This window comes from Dermochelys coriacea, chromosome 14 (assembly GCF_009764565.3).
Source record: "Dermochelys coriacea isolate rDerCor1 chromosome 14, rDerCor1.pri.v4, whole genome shotgun sequence".
In the NCBI taxonomy this organism is placed as follows: domain Eukaryota; kingdom Metazoa; phylum Chordata; order Testudines; family Dermochelyidae; genus Dermochelys; species Dermochelys coriacea.
Window position 1 is genome coordinate 35779549 of NC_050081.1, and position 22493 is coordinate 35802041.

General features: G+C 46.3%; 3 protein-coding genes and 1 non-coding gene across 7 annotated transcripts in view; 2 read left to right on the plus strand and 2 right to left on the minus strand.

Annotated features, from left to right (window-relative positions):
* The window catches only part of LOC119842642 (zinc finger protein 239-like), a 1225455-nt gene that overhangs the window by 1083174 nt on the left and 119788 nt on the right, over positions 1-22493 (plus strand). The window lies entirely within an intron of this gene.
* The window catches only part of LOC119843367 (zinc finger protein 664-like), a 1158238-nt gene that overhangs the window by 934308 nt on the left and 201437 nt on the right, over positions 1-22493 (plus strand). The window lies entirely within an intron of this gene.
* Positions 8416-8884, minus strand: LOC119843377 (histone H2B 7-like). The gene has a single exon (XM_038372627.2). It carries the CDS (start codon positions 8860-8862, stop codon positions 8491-8493), a length of 372 nt encoding a protein of 123 aa, XP_038228555.1. The 5' UTR covers positions 8863-8884; the 3' UTR covers positions 8416-8490.
* Positions 20342-20413, minus strand: TRNAC-GCA. Its single transcript has one exon. It is a non-coding gene; the product is annotated as a tRNA-Cys (tRNA).

Here is a 22493-nt window from a genome sequence, read left to right on the forward strand (position 1 = left end):
TCTGCTGAAAAAATAAATAAACCCAAAGGCTCTTTTAAGAACCACCCCAAAAACTTTCCCTAAAAGAGCCTTAACACAAATGTACCTTTTTAAAAAAACAACTTTTTTTTCTGTATTTGTATAGGACCAGATCCCAGCCGATAGGAAAGATGAAAACTATATAAGCCTGGGTCAGTTGCCTTTTTTACCAAATCAAAAAAAAGAAAACCCCCTCTTTATTTTAAGTCAGTTACTTCAATGGCAGGATCTAACTAATCTTGAAAGCTCCCTGCCTTTTCCTGCTGGTGGTTTTCCTGACCTGCCTATCATAAAATGCATTTTTCAATGGTAGCGCTGCCGTTTGCTTTCTATTCTATGAATACATACAACACACACAGCCCTCCCTAATCTCTGAAAAAGCCGCGTTACAAAATATGGCACCAGAGAGCAAAGACATTCGCTCTTTTGATGAGCCCTGGGGAATGGTTCTGAAAAGAACCGTTTTGGTTTTAGCCCCTGGCCTGACCATCACTCCAAAAGGAAGGTGCCCTCTTGGGTCGTGCCGCAGCTTGTTTGATTTCCCCGATGGGGTCATTTGGCCCTGGGGCAACTGTTCCTGTCTTCGCCGAGCTCTGCCGCCTCTTGGCCGCGGCTGTTTCCCTCTTTTCTGCTTTCCGGGCGCCGCCGCCTCCCCGCTGGAGCCTGAAAGAGCCCGAGGCGCCGCTGCCGCTGACCCGACGCAGAGCCCCTCGGCTCAGGAGATAACGGAGCACAGTCTTGATGCGGCCCTTGTTCTTCCGCACGTCGTATCCCTCGACCTCCAGCGTCGTCCTGATGGCGGCCAGAGAGGCGCCTCTGCCGGCGGCGGGGACATCAGCCGCCCGGAGAATGACCTGGCTCAGAGTCGGTTTCTTCCTTCCCTTGCGCGGGGGATTCTTCCGAGCCGGGCAGGAGGCTGCAAAAGCCGCGGGGAGAGGAAGCGAACCGGGCATGTCCCTGCGAGTCAATCCCAGCTACTGCCACCCAGACCCGCACGTGGGGCCGCCGCCCTGACCCTGAGCCCAGCGGCCGCCGCTGAGGCCAGATAGAGAGCAGAGCCCGACGCAGCCGAATCAATCCCCTGCTTTATTCCTGCCCCTGCGCCTCTCCCCAGCCGGTGTTTCTTCTGCCCCACTCAAGTTGCCTGCAAAAAAGCGCCAGCCCCCATTTGCACAATCGTTTCACCCTCCCCGCTCCAGGACACTGAGCTAGTTCCCCTGCTAGCGTTGACCGAAATATTCATAAATTGCTGTCTGGGATAGGTCACAAAACTGGACTGTGTAATTACATGACAGATGTATTTGATTGAGGATTAGAAACGTTAAGCAGTACATTCACCTGCCAAAAAATTACAAAAAGCCCTAGAGGGCTGAGATCCTTTGTAATTGTTCCTCACACTTGGTAAGGCAACCCCCAGCCTTTCATGTATTTATACCTGCTCCTATATTTTCCACTTCATGCATCTGATGAAGAGGGTTTCAGCACAGGAAAGCTTATACCCAAATAAAATTTGTTAGTCTCTAAGGTGCTTCGTTGTTTTTGCTTAATTCTCCTGTAACTCTGCATCCTTTTGTCCTTGTACACTTTTAAAAAGTTTCAAAGTCACCAATAGCAATTAGGCCTAACTGGAATAGCCTAATTCTAATGAAGACTCCCAACTCTGACTGAGTTTAACTGCCATGTATGCCTTTGAAAATCTCCCATTTATGTACGTAAACATTTCTCATTTAACGAACAAATTTTCAGAAATGTGTAAATGAACATATCCCATAGACATAGATACCCAGTGGAGCTGTATACTTCTTAGCTGACCACATACTGAGACTAATTCTTATTTTGTTGTGTGCACCCACTATGGAATTATATGCATTGCAATCAGGTGGAATATGCATTACCTGTAATCAGTGCTTCCTCTGGAGTGTTTTCTATCATGAAGATCATACAGATCAATAAAGAAATAGCTAACAATAGCTGGCTAGAATGAAGAGTGGGGCTATCTATGTCAGGGAGAATTTGATATGCCCGTTCCCATAAAGGTGTTAGGAAGGCAAAAACAAGACACAGCCTTAGTTCTTGATACTACATTCCGTGTTAGTTACTACTGTTACTGGGTGGTATTTTCTCACACAAAAACACAGCTTCAATGTTGGGCAAGACCCCACAAGAGCTTGTTCAGCTCTTCAATCTTTGTAGACAGCAAACTATGGAGGATGCAGAACATTTAGGCTTTTCACACTGTTCCCAGGACTCATTCTCTGCTAATAGAAGATTCTTAGTCCTCAGATACTTCAGCACACCAACCAAATTATCTAAAGGCAACATTTCTACTACATCTCATGGAGCAGCTTTTCAGCCTACCCACAGAGAACCGTAGTCCCACCCAAACAACTTCCTTTCCTTACAAGCAGCCATCTATCACCCAGCAACAATAGGACCGCTTTCTTCTCTCAACAAAACGGAATGGTTGAGTGACTTTTGTTATAAACTTAGAGCCGAACAGTTCCTCCATCCTGATTGGCTAGTAGGAGTCCAACTCCCCTGAACCAATGAGAATGAGGATCCTGAACAAACCAGTGAGAGAGCCCCTTTTGTTTCTCGATCTCTTTTTTTCCTTCCTAAAACTGTCATGTTCTACCATCAATACAAATGAGCACAGTGGGCCAGACCAATGGTCCATCTATCCCAATAGCCTGTTTTCTGAAGTGGCCAATGCCAGATGCTTCAGAAGGAATAGACAGAACAAGGCAATTACCTTGAGATCTATCCAGTCTACCAGTCCCAGCATCTGGCCGTCAGAGGTTTAGGGACACCTAGAGCATGGGGTTGGATCCCTGATCGTCTTGACTGATAAATTCACCAGCTTAATTTAAAAACTATTCCTCCCTACCCCACAAAATCATCTATTGAATTCCTTCATAGGTTGTTTTGTTCATTCATCCCTGTTCCTCTTTCTGTCGGAGGTAAGGCTGCAAATTTTAACATTCGTTAGGAGAAAAAATATCAAACACTGGTCCCGTCTGAGTGTAGCGCTGGAGATGTGTGCGAGGCTTTGGTGGTTTTATTTTCTCTCTGTCTCCCCCCGCCCCTCAGCAGAAGGTTCATTCCTTAACACCATCGCCAGAAAATGAAACACCCTCCAGATCTCGACAAGATCTCTGTTGTGGAATGACAGGAGGACTCCTGGGCTCTTAGAAACTCGGGTTCTCGGTGCTACAGAGACACACTTTGGAGGGCAACCTAGAGCGGCGGAGGCAGGAGGGCCGGGAGGTTGATTCGGTTGCGTCCGGGTCCAGGCTACAATTAGCCGCGGGCAGCAGCCCTGGCTTCCAGTCGGCGGCTTGAGCGGCGAGAGCAGCGCCTGGAGCAGCGAGCCAATAGGCTTCCAAGGAATAGGAAGCGGAGCGGTGCTGGTGGCTGGAGAAGCGGCGCCCCCTCTAGACTGAGATGAATGCAGCGCAAACCACAGCTGAAGCTCCCGCTGCAGTTCCAGCTCCAGCCAGCCAAAGGAAAAAGAAGAGAAGGAAACAGCCGCCTCGAAGACAGCGGCCGGCTTTTGCCCACCTTATCCTGTGGAGCGTGGATTTCTCCAAGAGCCGCAAGAGCTTCTCCCTAATGGCCATCGAGAAGCAACTGGCGGCGACGGGAGTCGACGTCCAGAGGAACAAAAGCCGCATCAAAGCGGCGCTCAGGAAGCTGGTTACCAACAACATCCTGTGCAAGGTGCCTGGAGTGACGGGGGCTCCCGGCTCTTACAAGCTCTGCAAAGAACCAGGCGTCGGCAAAACGCAGCTCGTTCTGCAGCTGCCCAAGACCAAGGAGGCCAAGAAGCCGGCAAAGCAGAAGAGACAAGCAGATAAAAAGCCGCCTGCCAACCAGGAAGCTAAAAAGACCAAGAAGAAAAACAAAGGCACGGGGACAAAGGCCCCCGGGAAGATGAGGAACGTGGCCGAAGGCAAAGGAGCTGACAAGACTTCTGCGGTTTCCTCTGCTCGCGGGGCAATGGCTCCCCAGCGGAAATCTTAACAGATCCATTGATTCACCGCAACGAAACAACAACGGCTCTTTTAAGAGCCACCCCAAACCATTTCCAGAAGAGCTTTAAGCACGAAGGCCTTGATGTGCATTGTTTAGGACCAAATACTGCATTGCTCGCTCTGGTAAATCTCCTTTTTGATTTCAGCAGAAAATAGTGGGTGCGCTCGGAAACCAGAAATAGGCTTTCAGATCTGCCTGCCCCGTCCTTTACAAAGAGACGAGATATGCGATCAGGTTTGCTATACTGTTAAATTTGATGGAACCTCTCTCAATGTCTGACGGGAACGAGTGTGAAAACCCCCACAGCAGATATGGTGAGCAAGTGACCAGAAAACATAGGAGTTGTGTGTATCGAACTATGAAAAATTTAAACCCCAGAATTCTTCACAACTTTCTCAGAATGTGATGTAACAGGTGGAAGAAACGTACAAGTAGTCTGGAAACAACCTAAATCCCCATAAAGAAAAGGAGCACTTGTGGCACCTTAGAGACTAACAAATTTATTTGAGCATAAACTTTCGTGAGCTACAGCTCACTTCATCAGAAGCACCACCAAATGCATCCGATGAAGTGAGCTGTAGCTCACGAAAGCTTATGCTCTAATAAATTTGTTTGTCTCCAAGGTGCCACAAGTACTCCTTTTCTTTTTGCGAACCATTTCAGACAAATTTTATCAGCGGATTTTGTTAGCATAGGGCTGGGAAGGGGTAGAGAGAGAAAGAGCCAGGTGGCTTCAGGTTATTTTGGAGAAGATGAAAACAGTTTATACATTATTACTTCCCCATCCCCTTTCATTTCGGCTTGTGGTGTTTTTGCTTCGTTATAGCTTTGGGGCTGCTGCTTTTCCAGTCTTTGGGAAATGAAGACTCCTTAGTCTCCAAGTCCTTTGCGAATGAAAACGTTTCAAGAGTTTGCAATATTCATAAAAGCAAGTTGGCGTGTCTAAAAAAAATAATCTGTAGCTGCGCTTGATTCCTGTATTTCAGTACAAAAGGCAAAATTATTAAACGGTCAGAATATCTACTATGCAAAGAATTTATAGCACGTAAACCTCGTTTTATAAACTACACCTAATTTCCACGAAAGATTCTTATGTGGACAGATTAAGAAACAACTTTTTTACCAGTTTCCTTCCCCAATACTGCTTTTATCCAACTTCTATAATCACGAATGATGAACAATTAACTGTTGAAATCTCGATCAGTAACTGATCTGACTAGTCTACTTTCCTTACTATCAGGTTTCAGAGTAGCAGCCGTGTTAGTCTGTATTCGCAAAAAGAAAAGGAGGACTTGTGGCACCTTAGAGACTAACAAATTTATTAGAGCATAAGCTTTCGTGAGCTACAGCTCACTTCATCGGATGCATTTGGTGGAAAAAGCAGAGGAGAGATTTATATACACACACACACACAGAGAACATGAAACAATGGGTTTATCATATACACTGTAAGGAGAGTGATCACTTAAGATAAGCCATCACCAGCAGCAGGGGGGGGGGGGGAAAGGAGGAAAACCTTTCATGGTGACAAGCAAGGTAGGCTAATTCCAGCAGTTAACAAGAATATCAGAGGAACAGTGGGGGGGGGGGGTGGGAGGGAGAAATACCATGGGGAAATAGTTTTACTTTGTGTAATGACTCATCCATTCCCAGTCTCTATTCAAGCCTAAGTTAATTGTATCCAGTTTGCAAATTAATTCCAATTCAGCAGTCTCTCCTTGGAGTCTGTTTTGAAGCTTTTTTGTTGAAGGATAGCCACTCTTAGGTCTGTGATCGAGTGACCAGAGAGATTGAAGTGTTCTCCAACTGGTTTTTGAATGTTATAATTCTTGACGTCTGATTTGTGTCCATTCATTCTTTTACATAGAGACTGTCCAGTTTGGCCAATGTACATGGCAGAGGGGCATTGCTGGCACATGATGGCATATATCACATTGGTAGATGCGCAGGTGAACGAGCCTCTGATAGTGTGGCTGATGTGATTAGGCCCTATGATGGTATCCCCTGAATAGATATGTGGACAGAGTTGGCAACGGGCTTTGTTGCAAGGATAGGTTCCTGGGTTAGTGGTTCTGTTGTGTGGTGTATGGTTGCTGGTGAGTATTTGCTTCAGATTGGGGGGCTGTCTGTAAGCAAGGACTGGTCTGTCTCCCAAGATCTGTGAGAGTGATGGGTCGTCCTTCAGGATAGGTTGTAGATCCTTGATGATGCGTTGGAGAGGTTTAGTTGGGGGCTGAAGGTGATGGCTAGTGGCGTTCTGTTGTTTTCTTTGTTGGGCCTGTCCTGTAGTAGGTGACTTCTGGGTACTCTTCAGGCTCTGTCAATCTGTTTCTTCACTTCAGCAGGTGGGTATTGTAGTTGTAGGAATGCATGATAGAGATCTTGTAGGTGTTTGTCTCTGTCTGAGGGGTTGAAGCAAATGCGGTTATATCGTAGCGCTATTCATGATGACGACAGCACCTCCTTTGTCAGCCTTTTTGATTATGATGTCAGAGTTGTTTCTGAGGCTGTGGATGGCACTGTGTTCTGCATGGCTGAGGTTATGGGGTAAGCGATGCTGCTTTTCCACAATTTCAGCTCGTGCACGTCGGCGGAAGCAGTCTATGTAGAAATCCAGGCTGCTGTTTCGACCTTCAGGAGGAGTCCACCCAGAATCCTTGCACAGACACACCCCTGGAGCCCCGACCTGGGGTATTCTATCTGCTACCCAAGATCCATAAACCTGGAAATCCTGGACGCCCCATCATCTCAGGCATTGGCACCCTGACAGCAGGATTGTCTGGCTATGTAGACTCCCTCCTCAGGCCCTTCCTTACCAGCACTCCCAGCTATCTTCGAGACACCACTGACTTCCTGAGGAAACTACAGTCCATTGGTGATCTTCCTAAAAACACCATCCTAGCCACTATGGATGTAGAAGCCTCTACACCAACATTCCACACAAAGATGGGCTACAAGCCGTCAGGAACAGTATCCCTGATACTGTCACGGCTAACCTGGTGGCTGAACTTTGTGACTTTGTCCTGACCCATAACTATTTCACATTTGGTGACAATGTATACCTTCAAATCAGTGGCACTGCGATGGGTACCCGCATGGCCCCACAGTATGCCAACATTTTTATGGCTGACTTAGAACAACGCTTCCTCAGCTCTCGTCCCCTAATGCACTCGATCCATTGTCTACAGCCAAGCGCTACGATATAACCGCATTTGCTCCAACCCCTCAGACAGAGACAAACACCTACAAGATCTCTATCATGCATTCCTACAACTACAATACCCACCTGCTGAAGTGAAGAAACAGATTGACAGAGCCAGAAGAGTACCCAGAAGTCACCTACTACAGGACAGGCCCAACAAAGAAAACAGAACGCCATTAGCCATCACCTTCAGCCCCCAACTAAAATCTCTCCAACGCATCATCAAGGATCTACAACCTATCCTGAAGGACGACCCATCACTCTCACAGATCTTGGGAGACAGACCAGTCCTTGCTTACAGACAGCCCCCCAATCTGAAGCAAATACTCACCAGCAACCACACACCACACAACAGAACCACTAACCCAACAAAGCCCCTTGCCAACTCTGTCCACATATCTATTCAGGCAATACCATCATAGGGCCTAATCACATCAGCCACACTATCAGAGGCTCATTCACCTGCGCATCTACCAATGTGATATATGCCATCATGTGCCAGCAATGCCCCTCTGCCATGTACATTGGCCAAACTGGACAGTCTCTACGTAAAAGAATGAATGGACACAAATCAGACATCAAGAATTATAACATTCAAAAACCAGTTGGAGAACACTTCAATCTCTCTGGTCACTCGATCACAGACCTAAGAGTGGCTATCCTTCAACAAAAAAGCTTCAAAAACAGACTCCAAGGAGAGACTGCTGAATTGGAATTAATTTGCAAACTGGATACAATTAATTTAGGCTTGAATAGAGACTGGGAATGGATGAGTCATTACACAAAGTAAAACTATTTCCCCATGGTATTTCTCCCTCCCACTGTTCCTCTGATATTCTTGTTAACTGCTGGAATTAGCCTACCTTGCTTGTCACCATGAAAGGTTTTCCTCCTTCCCCCCCCCCCCTGCTGCTGGTGATGGCTTATCTTAAGTGATCACTCTCCTTACAGTGTGTATGATAAACCCATTGTTTCATGTTCTCTGTGTGTGTGTGTGTGTATATAAATCTCTCCTCTGCTTTTTCCACCAAATGCATCCGATAAAGTAAGCTGTAGCTCACGAAAGCTTATGCTCTAATAAATTTGTTAGTCTCTAAGGTGCCATGGATACTCCTTTTCTTTTTCCTTACTATGAGCAGCTCTTTTATGTGAAAAAATGGGTGGCCCTTAAAAGGGCCTTTGGGTCTTAATTCGGTGGATGGTTTCACCTTAGCACAACCATAACACGAAAGGCTTTACTTAGAGCTGGTATATTTGGTGACAGCCTTAGTGCCTTCCGACACAGCATGCTTCGCCAACTCCCCAGGCAAGAGCAGGCGAACCGCAGTCTGGATCTCTCTAGAACTAATAGTTGATCTTTTATTATACAAAGCCAAGCGCGACGCCTCTACAGCGATGCGCTCGAAGAGATCGCTCACGAAGGAATTCATAATACTCATGGCTTTGGAAGAAATGCCCGTGTCCGGATGCACCTGCTTCAACACCTTGTAAACATAAATCGAATACGACTCTCTGCGACTCCTCTTACGCTTCTTATCACCTTTCTTCACACCCTCCGCGGCCAGCTTCTTCCCCCCTTTCTTCGGCACACGCGCAAACATCCTCATTCACCTTCTTGTTTCTGACCAACATAAAAAGACACCAGCCCGCTCGGAGTTCCTCTTTATATAGACTGTTGGCCGACCTGAATGAAGACTGAAAACTCTTCGGTCCTCCCTTTTTCTAGCCACTCCTCGTTCGCGCGTCCAGTCTGACAGCTTGAACATGACGGCTCTCTTTATTCACTATCTGCTACTGAGAAGGCGGCATAATTGATATAATCTAGTGTTGTCGCAAACTTTCTTCTTAGATTAGCCCACTCTTAACAAAGCAGTTTGATCCTCTACGATTCCAACAAAGCTTTATAAAAGTCAGAATATTTACGATTTAAATTTCCATTGGAGAATGTCTAGCGTGTTGGAAGTTATCTTGTTTTCCCATATTTAAAAAAAATCATTTTATTTTCACTTTTTACATGTGAATCATAGATGTAGCAAGAACTAGTTCAGTGCAGTTCTGATCACTGGCCTTTTGACTCTTGGTACAGTTTTACGTTGACAGAAAATAGACGTTTTGATCAGCACTTGCCATCTGTACAAAAGAGCCATGTGGCTTCTTTTGCAGGGGTCAAATAATGGATTTTTTTAACCTTTGTCACCCCTGTCCTTTATTAAACAATTAACTTGTTTGGGGGAAAATTATTTAATCTAATCTCTCTCTCTCTCTCTCTCTATGTCTGAAATTAGATTTCTAAATCTATTCCTAGGTGCCTGAACAGGTGTCCTGATTCTAAAACCACTGTCCACCCAACAGCTACTCCTGTGGTGAATAGGTGCTGCTGATAACTTAGAACTTTTTTGGGGGGATGGGGAGCCTACAGATTTTTGGAGTTTACTAATGTATTTAAGACTTTAACTGTAGGCACCTAGGTCTCAAAACCTTTGACCAGAGAGAGCCCCTGTTGTTGTATGTCTCCTTTTCTGGATACTTTCCCCCCCTTACCTTCTCATTTTCCCAGATTTTTGGCTTGACATCAGACTTTGTTGGAAGTAGTTTGAACTTAAACAATTAAAACCATTTAAATATGGCGCTCTTCTGTTTAAATCATTGAGAATATACTAGCATATAGCTAGAGGAGATCAACCTTTCTACGAAGATGTAGGTTGGTTGCTCTGCCCGATAGCGATTCACTTGGCGTTGATAGCACACAAGAGCTGTCTGCTACATTCTTGCCCCTTCACTCCTTGGGTTCAAAGTTCACCCAAAAAGGAGATTCTACTGCTGCTGGGTGGAGCAAATATAGGCACAAGCCCGGGCGACTGAAAGGCTGTGCGCCTATAGAGCAGTATATACGGAAGACAAAGAGGTCTGGCGACAATACGGTAAATTTTCAGCCAGGTCCATCAGCAGAGCAGCAAATACATGCTGGGGTCGGGTTCCGGCTCAGCTAGTTTTCTATCAGGTCTCTCCAATACGAAATTAGTGAACTAGTGGCTGGAGGGAGAATGAGATTCCCGGCTATGGACTCCTGCTAAGACGGGGCTGGCCGAGGGGGGGTCTCACGGACTCTAACTTTCACCTCTCCACCTCTATACAACGGGTCTCTCTCTGGACTGCTCCATTTGAGATACTATGGAAATGTTTCCGCATGGAAATTTTTCAGTTTTCATATTTTGGTTTTCAGGCATTTGATTTTTCAACTTTTGCTGGGTTTTTTTTGGCCAAAACCCAATTTTCAATTAAAAAAAAAACCCCAATTTTGATTGAAAATGTTCAATCTCCTTTTAAGAGAATATCTTAACCACATTTTTAAAAATATCGCCATAAAATTGGGCCAGGCAACAGGAAATCTTATGGTTCACTTGTGCTCCTTCACTAATCCTTTACTGTATCCACTTGTCTCTAGATGTCTATTGAGATTGTAAATTTTGAGAAGTGGAGGTTGTCTTTTCCTGATGTGTTTGTCCTAAGAGCTTAACACGGGGGCTCTGGTTGGGCTGGTCAAAACAATTTCCCTCAAAATATATTTTGATTTTTTTAATATATTATTTTCAATATCAGAATTTGTCTAATTTAACTGAAAAAAATTCAATTTCCAATCAGGAAACTGAAAAAAAAAAATTAGACACAATTTTTTAAAAAAATTGTTGCTAAACTTTTGGTTTATTTTTTTTTTGTTTGTTTTTCAGCAGTTTTTCGCTGAGAATTTTTGGTTGCTGAAAAACAAAACAAAAAGAAAAATATGGGGGAAAATGGGAGATGAAAAGCCAACATTTTCCATGGGGATTTTTTATGTGATCTAGCCCCTGGGACTTCTGTGGGCTATTACAATACAGTATACAGAATTATAATATACTAATTTTGTCTCTTTCACCTGTTCCAGCCACCAGATCCTTAGCCACCTAACCTGGAGAAAGAAATTATTACAACGATGAGATCATATAAAAGGGTAAGTTCCCTTGTGGAACTTTTTCTTCCAGTCCCCCTCAAAAAAACCCCAAACCCCTTTAATTACTTTCCAGCTAAAGCTGCTACGTTCATATCAAAATAAGACCCACCATAAAAATACAAATAGAAATATTACAAAATCACAAGCTACGATCACACAAACAGCCATCTCTCTCTCTCTCTCTCACACACACACACACACACACACACACACACACACACACACACACACACACACACACACACACACACTGAATAGAAACAGCACCCAAAGTGCCTTAACGCTGATGCTCTAGTTCCAGTAGACATTGACGTGCTGCTTTAAATACCAGCATTCAGAGAAATGGCCACTTCCTTTCTCCTCCAGGGCTGGAGTTGATACTAGGACTACTTCTTCTACCAGCTGAGTAGTGTATCTAAAATGTGTCATTTCTTCTCTGGACTATAGAGGACTCTGTATGCCCGCTCACAGGCACAGTCTCCTCCATTCTCCCTGTCTGTGTGCGGCTGGAGAGCTGGGCGGGACGTCAACACAGGGGACTGAATATAGTGGCTTCCTCATCTTCCCTTTCCTGCTCTGTCTCTGTTCTGAAAGCAGCCCCAGCGGAGAAGCGGGGATGGAAGAGCAGCTTCTACAAAAGCTTCCACTGTAGGGACCTGTGGTTAAATTATGGAAATAGTGAGGTTTGAACCTGAGTCCTTCAACTCTAAAACACCAGCCGCTAACACTGGGTACTAAAGGACTAGGCTTTTTAATGGGTGTAGTAAATAGACTAGTGACTAGAGGGAGATGAAGACCAACTGTCTTCCAAGGAGGTGCTGTTGTCATCATGAATAAGTTGCAATATGAACAAGAGGCAGCTAGGCAGCTCTCTAACTCCACATTCAATAGGCCATTATCCTCTGATCCCACTGTGGATTACCAAAAAAAACTACACCATCTGCTCAAGAAACTCCCTGAAAAAGCACAGGAAGAGATCTGTGCAGACACATGCCTAGAACCCCAACCAGGGGTATTCTATTTGCTACCCAAGATCCATAAACCTGGAAATCCTGGATGCCGCATCATCTCAGGCATTGGCACCCTAACAGCAGGATTGTCTGGATTTGTGGACTCTCTCCTCAGGACCTACGCTACCAGCAAGTCCAGCTATCTTCCAGACACCAATGAGTTACTGAGGAAACTACAATCCATCGGTGATTCCAGAAAACACCATCCTGGCCACTATGGATGTAGAAGCCCTCTACACCAACATTCCACACAAAGATGGACTACAAGCCGTCAGGAACAGTATCCCCGATAATGTCACGGCTAACCTGGTGGCTGAACTTTGTGACTTTGTCCTCACCCATAACTATTTCACATTTGGGGACAATGTATACCTTCAAATCAGCGGCACTGCGATGGGTACCCGCATGGCCCCACAGTATGCCAACATTTTTATGACTGACTTAGAACAACGCTTCCTCAGCTCTCGTCTCCTAATGCCTCTACTCTACTTGCACTACATTGATGACATCTTCATCATCTGGAACCATGGAAAAGAAGCCCTTGAGGAATTCCACCATGATTTCAACAATTTCCATCCCACCATCAAACTCAGCCTGGACCAGTCCACACAAGAGATCCACTTTCTGGACACTACGGTGCTAATACACGATGGTCACATAAACACCACCCTATATCGGAAACCGACTGACCGCTATTCCTACCTACATGCCTCTAGCTTTCATCCAGATCATACGATCACACAATCCATTGTCTACAGCCAAGCTCTATGATATAACCGCATTTGCTCCAACCCCTCAGACAGAGACAAACACCTACAAGATCTCTATCATGCATTCCTACAACTACAATACCCACCTGCTGAAGTGAAGAAACAGATTGACAGAGCCAGAAGAGTACCTAGAAGTCACCTACACCATGACTGGCCCAACAAAGAAAATAACAGAACGCCACTAGCCATCACCTTCAGCCCCCAACTAAAACCTCTCCAACGCATCATCAAGGATCTACAACCTATCCTGAAGGACGACCCATCACTCTCACAGATCTTGGGAGACAGGCCAGTCCTTGCTTACAGACAGCCCCCAACCTGAAGCAAATACTCACTAGCAACTACACACCACACAACAAAAATACTGAGCCAGGAACCTATCCTTGCAACAAAGTCCAATTCCAACTCTGTCCATATATTTATTCAAGTGACACACATCATAGGACCTAATCACATCAGGGGCTCATTCACTTGCACATCTACCAATGTGATATATGCCATCATGTGCCAGCAATGCCCCTCTGCCATATACATTGGCCAAACCGGACAATCTCTATGCAAAAGAATAAATGGACACAAATCTGACATCAGGAATCATAACATTCAAAAACCGGTAGGAGAGCACTTCAACCTCTCTGGCCACTCAGTGAAAGACTTAAGGGTGGCAATTTTGCAACAGAAAAGCTTCAAAAACAGACTCCAACAAGAAACTGCTGAGCTTGAATTAATATGCAAACTAGATATCATTAACTTGGGTTTGAATAGAGACTGGGAGTGGCTGGGTCATTGACACATATTGAATCTATTTCCTCATGTTAAGTATCCTCACACCTTCTTGTCAACTGTCTAAATGGGCCATCTTGATTATCACTACAAAAGTTTTTTTCCTTGTTGATAATAGCTCATCTTAATTAATTAGCCTCTTACAGTTTGTATGGCAACTTCCACCTTCTCTGTATGTATGTATATATATATATATATATATATCTTCTTACTATATGTTCCATTCTATACATCCAATGAAGTGGGCTGTAGCTCACGAAAGCTTATGCTCTAATAAATTTGTTAGTCTCTAAGGTGCCACAAGTACTCCTGTTCTTTTTGCAGATTCAGACTAACACAGCTGTTACTCTGAAACCTGTCTTAATATGAGTCACAAAATACTTGCCCAGTGGCAGAGAAGGCAGCTCCTTGGTATCCAAGACTAAGGGCTTGTCTACGTTGGGAAGTAGCCTGAACAACTGTTCCATAGTAGCTCCTTGTGTAGATGCTCTAATTCTGGACTACAGCCTTGCCCACTCTTGCAGTGGTGCATAGGGTATGTGTATCTACACTCCATATTGAAAGACCAGTTATATCTACACTCACTGCTGTGTGTAACTATACATTGGCCAAGACAGCAGCCATCCCACCAGTGCCCTTGTATGTCTCTCTGTCATGGTGACAGACCATGTCTCTCACTGTTGCAAAGCCTGGGGGAATCTGGCTGTGCAGGGACAGGGCGTGTGTAGGGAAATTCCCCAAGAGGCAGCAAGACTCAGATGCCTTCATGGCTGAGCTCGCTTGGGGACAGTCAAGAGTCTCTTGAGTTTCCCCTATATATAATTGCCTCATTGTAATCGAGAAATGGGCCCTTCCTAGTCCCTTAGTGCCTAAACTCTATGGTTTATGTCTACACTGTGATAAAAACCCACAACGCCAAGTCTCAGAACCCGGGTTAATTGACACACGCTTGAGCTGCAGGGATAGAACTGCAGCCTAGATGTGTGGGACCAGGCTCTGAGACCCTCCCCTCTTGTGGGATCTCAAAGCTCGGGCTCTGGCCCAAGCCCATATGTCTACAATGCAATTGGATAGCCCTGCAAGCCTCAGTCAGCTGACCCAGGTCGGCTGTGCTCCGTGTCTTTTACGGCAGTGTAGACGTACGCTATGCTTGGTCATTAAAAGGGTTCCTATAACACATTCTGGTTTGCTGTGTGGGACTCCTTTTGAGGTCAGTATATTAATGGAAGCAGAAGGTTGGTTTCCGCATTTATTTTGAATCCACAGCAGATGCTTGAAAGCCCCAGTCCAGGATTTTTTCTTTTTTTTTTTTTCTTTTTCCCTACTGACCAATCGAATGTGTGATAGAAAGACTAAAGTACATGAAGAATACAGGACAAATGCCAATGATCCATCATACCTTGTGGTTTCTGCTTAAGCAATTAGGCAAAGGACCCAACAGCCGGTGTGGTGCATACACCAGAAATTATGGCAACAACATGAAACAAAAGTGAAGTGAGTGAGATACAACAGAATAAAACCTGTGTGTATCTCATGCCAGGTTTATTTCGTGGGGGAATTGTGTTTAAAATGTGTCGTATTTGTTCTTTATGTAAGTCCCTTTCCCCTGCTTTTCTGTATTTGATAGAAATACCCCTGATTTTGCAGAACCTACCACTCACTTTATTGGATCTCAATCATTTCCAAGAAAGTTTCTGAGAGAGAGAGAAAAACAGAGTTCTAACACTTTGAAATGAAAATAACGTGGACATTTCATTTTTACGCAACTTCCCGCCCCACATTTTTCATCTAATTCTAATCCTTGGGGGCTCCCTAAAACACAGGAAAAGATGCTCCAAATGAGGGAGATTCGATCTTATCCTTTCACATCTTTCAGAGGACAATTGGTCCCTGCCCTCAAACTGGTAAAAGCTCCCAGGGAAAGTATGTGGCACTAGGGACAGGAAAAACTAGCAGGGCTAGGGAGATGCAATTGTTCTTTCCAGATGAGGTATTGTTGCACTGGGAACTGGATCCTAGACAAAAACTAGATGCAAATATGTTGCATCATCTTATAAATTGGGCCTATGGCTGCTGTCCCCAGTCAGCCATCCCTGTTTATTTGGCCTGTCTGCAATACAGCCTCAGTCTTTACCAGGGTTTTTTGTAGTTTTTTAATGAGAATCACAATGTTCTTGAGATGATTTTTACTAGGGTTGGTCACATATTTCCATCAAAACCTCCTTTCACTGGAAAATTGGATTTTTGATGAAACTCATTTTTTTTTTTTGCACAAAATGGCTGCTTGCTTTCCTAATATTTACTTTATTTTTTTTTGTCACCCCAAATCGAAAGTTTTCCAGTTTTCAGCAATGCTGCTAGCCAAAATCCTGTGTGGTCTGGTGCATTTTTCAGCTGAAATGTTTTGCTGTCTGGTGAGGTTTCTGGTTTTCATGGCGTGTTTTTTTGTTGTTGTTGTTTTTACAAAAAGGCAACATTCTCCACTCAGAACATAGGCAACCTCCCCCCTTTTTTGTGTAAAATTAACCCAAGTGGAGGAGGAAGGGGAACAAACAAATAGACAAAAAGCCACATTTCTTGACCAACTCTATTTTCTACCCTTCAGTGAATGATCCTTAGCTGCCCCTTCACAATCATTAGTCTCTGCCCCCTTCTGACAACAAAAATTACTACAGGACTCCATGAATGGGGCCACAGCTTGAGCCTGTCCGAGCCCTAGCACCCCAGGTCAGGGAGTGGAACTGTAAGGATAAGGCCTTTTCCTGTAGCCATATTGTTTGGCTTATAGCCTTATCATAGGGCTGAAAGCCTATGGCCTTTGTCCGCAGCCAGATTAAAAGAGCAGCAGCCGTTAGCTGAGAAGCAGGAAGTCAAATCCTCACATTCCATCTAAATTAGATTAAAACAATGTAATATCAGGTTGTTAAGAAGGAGATCCTGTCCCAATGGAACCCACTATCGCCAGATAAAGAAACAGATCTTAAGATGGTTAAAGAAAATTTAGTTTGATGGCATCCTGTCTGGCAAGAGACCACTTATCAGTAGTTGTGGTTGGGAAATCCTCATTTCTGTATTGTTTTGTCATTATGGTCGCTACTTCCCTATTATTTATCTGCATGATCTCTGTCTGGTCCTTTGATTGTTTCTGTCTGCCATATAATTAATTTTGCTAGGTATAAATTAATTAAGGTTTTAAGTTATGATTGGTTAGAGAATTTTGTTAGAATTGGTTAGTAAAATTTTAGTAAAATGATTGGCTGAGGTACAGCTAAGCAGGACTCAAGTTTCACTGTAAAAACTGGGGTCCAAAAGGAAGTTCTTTGGGGAACCAACTCCAAGACACAGCCCCAAAGATCAGAGCTGCCAGACCTCAACACTTTGGCAATGACACCGTGCAGAAACTGGAGTCCTCCAGATGGACCTGATCCTGATTGGCCATCAAGAAAAGTTCATCTGCCTTATTGGGAGTGGTGTGCATTGTGTGTGTAGCATTGTATTCTGGTTTTGGTAATTATTAATAAATAGATGTTAAGTAGGATATTACTGTGTAAGGCTCTTTCACTGGTAAAAGACCCCGTAAGCCCACAAAAGATTAAGCCTAGGGCCCAGAGGGAATGGGTGTCTGCCCGGAGCCCAGAGGGAATGGGTGCTTAAATTGACAGGGTTACGCCAGAGCCCTAGGAACTGGTTAAGGGTGGGTGCCCTAGAGAATACGGTTATGCCTGAGCCCTAGGAACGGGATAAAAGTGAGTGCCTAAATTAAGAGGGTTACGCCTTGAACCCTAGGGACTAGGTAAAGGTGGAAGCCTTGAGCCCTAGGAACTGGGTAAAGGGGGTGCTCTAGAGTGAGCAAGTAACAGAGAATTTTGTGCGGGTAACAAAGCCAAAGCCCCACCGTTCATGGGCTTCAGTCCCAGGCAGGGGGCCTGTAACCTGAGCCCCGCCACCCAGAGCGGAAGCGCTCAGCTTGGGCTTTGGCCCCAGTACCCAGCAAGTCTAAGCCAGCCCTGGCAACCCCACTAAAATGGGGTTGCGACCCACTTTGGGGTCCCAACCCGACCCACAGTTTGAGAAGCACTGCAATAGCATGGAGATTTTCCCTAGTAGGAACATTCTCTGTGGGGATGCAGGGAAGCCTAAAGTTGTCTCTTGGGGTCAGTCTACACTAGATCTGGTATTTGCTACACCTGCACCATCACGAGCATGTGTTATGCTAGTGCCACACCCCAAATCCACAAGTGATGGCGCACAAGTGTTGCCAACATGATAGTAATTGCACTCACTTAGAGCATGTCTCCCTACCTTACATCAGGTCATTGTGCCATTTAATTGATAAGATCCAGCACCTGTGATGGTCAGTCGAAAGACTCACTGTTGATTTCAATGGGCCATCAACCCTTTTTTCCAAGGGTCAATGGCCAATGGGCCTCTCAGGCAAAGCAAGGAGTTTGCATTCTGATCTGCGTGGAGGGATTTCCTCAGATGCATCCCAGCGATAACCCCATTGGCTGCCAAGGAGTTATGCCATGGGTGAATGTGGCTTTTCCAGCTTCGGGGAACACACGCACTTTAATGATAATATCTAGCTCTTATGTAGCACTTTGCAAAGGATATTAGCATCATTGCTGTTTGACATGTGTGGAAGCTGCGGCAGGAAGGTCATCCGGAAGCAGAGCTGGGACTACAGCCCAGGTCTCCTGAGGCCCAGTCTAGTGATCTCTCAATGAGGGCCCCCTGCCTCATGGGGTCTTCTTATTTGAATCATCAAAAGTCTCTAACTCTGACCTAAAGACTGATTAAAATTGACACAATGCAATCAGCCAAAGGACATGCACAAGACCATTCCAGGAAACCTTGCTCAAGGCTCAGTTCATTTCTGTGAAGAGGAGATTGGAACTGAACTTCACAGAAGGAGTTCTGCCTTCTGTGAATCGAGGAAAATACTCCAACAGGTGGCTGTTTCACCCAGCTGTCTAGATTGTGCATAGGCGCGGGATTTGGGGTGCAGGGGTTTTATGTGGGGCTCCGCTCCTGGGCCCCCTCGTGGGGTCCCAGCTGCTGGCCCCACAGCCGGGCTCCACTTCTGGCCCCCATGTGGGGTCCTGGCTGCTGGCCCTGCTCCCGAGGCTCTGGTCCCAGTCCCACATGCTGGCTCCCAGTCCCCTCCTGGCTGTCAGCCCCATGCCCAGGGTCCTGCTGCTGGCCCCATGCCTGCCCTCAGCTGTGGCCCCATCCTTGGCCCCCTTAGCCCTTTCCATGTCCCACCCTTCCAGAGAAATGACTCTGCTCTCAGCCCCAGCTTTGGGGATGGGGGACAGACAGGAGAAAGGGGGATGGCTTTCAGCACCCCCACTATTAAATGTATTCCAGCATCACTGGGATTGTGTATGAAATCTGGTGTTTACAAACCATGAGCACAAATTCTGCTGAGTCTGCATCACCCAGTGCTCAGAGGAACCAGGCAGAAACACCTCCTCCCTTGAGCGCAGAGAGATCTTTTGCCAGAGAAACTTCAACTCAAAAAGGTGTGCGGGGAATGCTGTCGAACTGGACATATATTTTGTTTCGCAATCTGGGAGAGAGCTGGGAACAGAGGATTTATGAGGCTAGGTATATAAGCCAGTTGCAAACCAGCGCCCTTGAGAAGGCTATCAGGGAGTTTCGGAGAAGTAGCTGCAGACCCGTGCTTGGAGGTAAGGGATCTGGTGGGCTGTGTGTTTGGTCAATTTGTTACAGCTTTGCGAGGGCTCCTTTGACTCGGCTGTACAGCCTCTGATCAGAGCAGACGTTTGGTTTGTCTCTAACGGGGATTACAATCTGTCTGCTCAGGATGTGCTTGTGAAGTCTCTGAATGCTGATTCCTGCTTTTTAACAAGAGTTTACCTTATTTTTTTTTTATTTTCTGGGAAGAGGATCAAATAATAGAACTGCCTGGAAATTGGGATGTTTGTTTTCTCCACAGAAAATTTTGACTTAAAAGAAAATGAAAACCTGATTTATTTTTCAGTTTTCAGACACACACAAAAATATTCAGCCAAAAGGTGCCAACACTTGAAAAAGTTTTGCCCCAAAACTGCCACACACAAAAATCAACCCCAAACTGCCAAATTCTGATTTTTTTCGGCTCAAAATTATGAAAAAAAATTGCCTCGAAGAAGCTGCAAATAAACAAAGAGACTGTGGAAGCTCTGAGTTCTTAGCATCTCTGGCCATCAAGTCTTGTACATCTGTGTGGACCGTGCCCACTTCAATGTGTGTTATGTGAAGAGCCTCAGTCCCACCATTCAAATGAAAGCTGTGGTGGTTTGCTTTTCTTCTACCCTGGCTGGTCTCAAGAATCATAGAATCGTAGACTATCAGGATTGGAAGGGACCTCAGGAGGTCATCTAGTCCAACCCCCTGCTCAAAGCAGGACCAATCCCCAATTTTTGCCCCAGATCCCTAAATGGCCCCCCTCAAGGATTGAACTCACAATCCTGGTTTTAGCAGGCCAATGCTCAAACCACTGAGCTATCCCTCCCCCCAAAATCTTTCAAGGGGGTACCCGGATTTGAACCAGGGACCTCTTGATCTGCAGTCAAATGCTCTACCACTGAACTATACCCCCATTGTCTAAGTCCCTTCTTGTGCCACCTACCCTGCTATTGAGAGGATATGACTTTCCAGGGACTACCAAACAGAGTCATCTGGTCATGTTTTGAAAAATGATACCCAACCCTTAAGTGCAGTTAGAGCTAATGGAAATCTACAGAATATTTTCCTCCTCTAAGTGCAGGGCTCAGGGGGTGGCCGGTGACTCCGGCCATTGGGAGAGGCTAGCCCCTGGCCCCACCCCTAGTGCCCAAGACTCCTCCCCTTCTGCCACTCCTCCCCCTCCCTTTTGCTCCTCACCACTGCCCCTGGCCCCAGCACCGGGCGGCCAGGGGGCAAGGTTCCAGCTCTGGTGTGACAAGTGGCCAGCCCTGGAGCGCCAGGGAGCTGGCAGCACGGCCCCAGCACCAGCCACTCTGAGTCCCTGCGGGAGGCAGGCCAGCCAACCTGGGCCAGGGCAGAGCGCTGAGACCAGCAGGAGGGGTCCTGGCCTGGAGGCAGAGCATGGGCAGGGGCCACGCTAGGCTGTTTGGGGAGGCATTGCCTCCCCCTGCCTATGATACCTGCCGCCCATGGCAGGGTGTGTTCTCCTGAAACGCCGGGTTGTGAAACAGAGAGAGGTGGTGGAGGAGATAATATCTTTGATTGGAGTAACTGCTGTTGGTGAGAGAGACAAGCTTGCAACCTACACAGGGCTCTTCTTTGGATGTTGGCCCAATCAATTCCACCTTGTCTCTCTAATATCCTGAGACCAGCCCGGCTACAACAACACTGCAAAGAACAGGTGGTGGATTGTCTAGGGACTGCAAGGAATCATAAATTTTGAGGGGGAAAGGCATGGTTAGACCATCTGTATCATCTTCCCAGGGCTAGGGCATGGTCATAGGTGGTGGGTATAATAGGCCAGGAGAGGCTAAGCCATGTCTGTGCTCCACCCCTTCCCCGAGGGCCCACCACTGCCTGGGGAGTCCCTCCTCTCCTTCACTCCACCCCTGCTCTGGAGGTCCCGGCCATGTCCCTCCTTTTCTCCACCCTTCCCCCACAAGACCCCCCACCCACTTTTCCCCTCTGCACTCCCCCATGCCTCCACAGAGGAGAGGGTGGAGAGGAGGGACACGGCAACTGGTGGAGTGGGGGTTGAGCAGTGGGCAGGGCCGTGGGTGGAAGAGGTGGGACAGGGAGCTAGCCTTCCCCAGGGGAAGTTTCACCTGCTACCCATGAGCAAGATTTCTCCCTGCAGGCCATTTTCCAGGTTTTTGTCCAGTCTTGTGTCCACACTCCAAAGTGATGGAGCAGCCACTCCTGGCAGTTCTCTTGGGAGACGATTCCACAGCCTGATACTTTCCCATCTCACGATCTGCACGTTGTCCAATATTCAGCCTGAACTTGACCATGTTCACGTTCATCCCTGGATCTTCCTCTGCAACCCCGTCTCACCCTTACTAATTCCTCTCCTGATGGCACCCGCAGTCACGCTCAAGCTTACGCCAACCCCACCGCGCTTGCACACCACGGCAAAGACCAAGGATAAAGCCTGTTAGGACTGAACAATCAGATGAAGAGGCATTATCAATCTCTGGGTTTGGTTGGTTAGTTGGTTGGTTTGTTTTTATCTCTAGTGGTCAGAAGGGAAGTTTCAGGCAGAGATGACTCTTGCTCCCGATCCAAAACTCATCCATGGGACTTTCCCTCAGAGAAGTGAGCTTCTGGAGAAATTCAAAGGTAATCAATCCATCCTAACCCTGGGCCTAAAACACTCCATGGTGTGATGCTTTCTCACAGCCACTGGAGGTGCCGATGAGCTTCCGGGTGCACTCCAGCAACTGAGGAAGCTTTTGCATGGGTGGTGGCTAGCATAAACTGAGGAAGGCTGTGCCTCCCCAAAGAGCCTTGCATGGCCCGCCCATGCTCCTCCCTGAAGCCAGTGCACTGGGGCTGGGGGCACACAGGTGTGTGTGTGTGTGCCCACTCTGGGCTCCAGCGGGTGAGAGGGGGCAGAAAAGGAGGGGTGGGGTCTTGGGCAGAGGGGAAGGGCCCCATGCTGTTAAGTAGAGATGACTGGAAAATTTGAGACGACCCTCGCCCGTGCGCAGAAA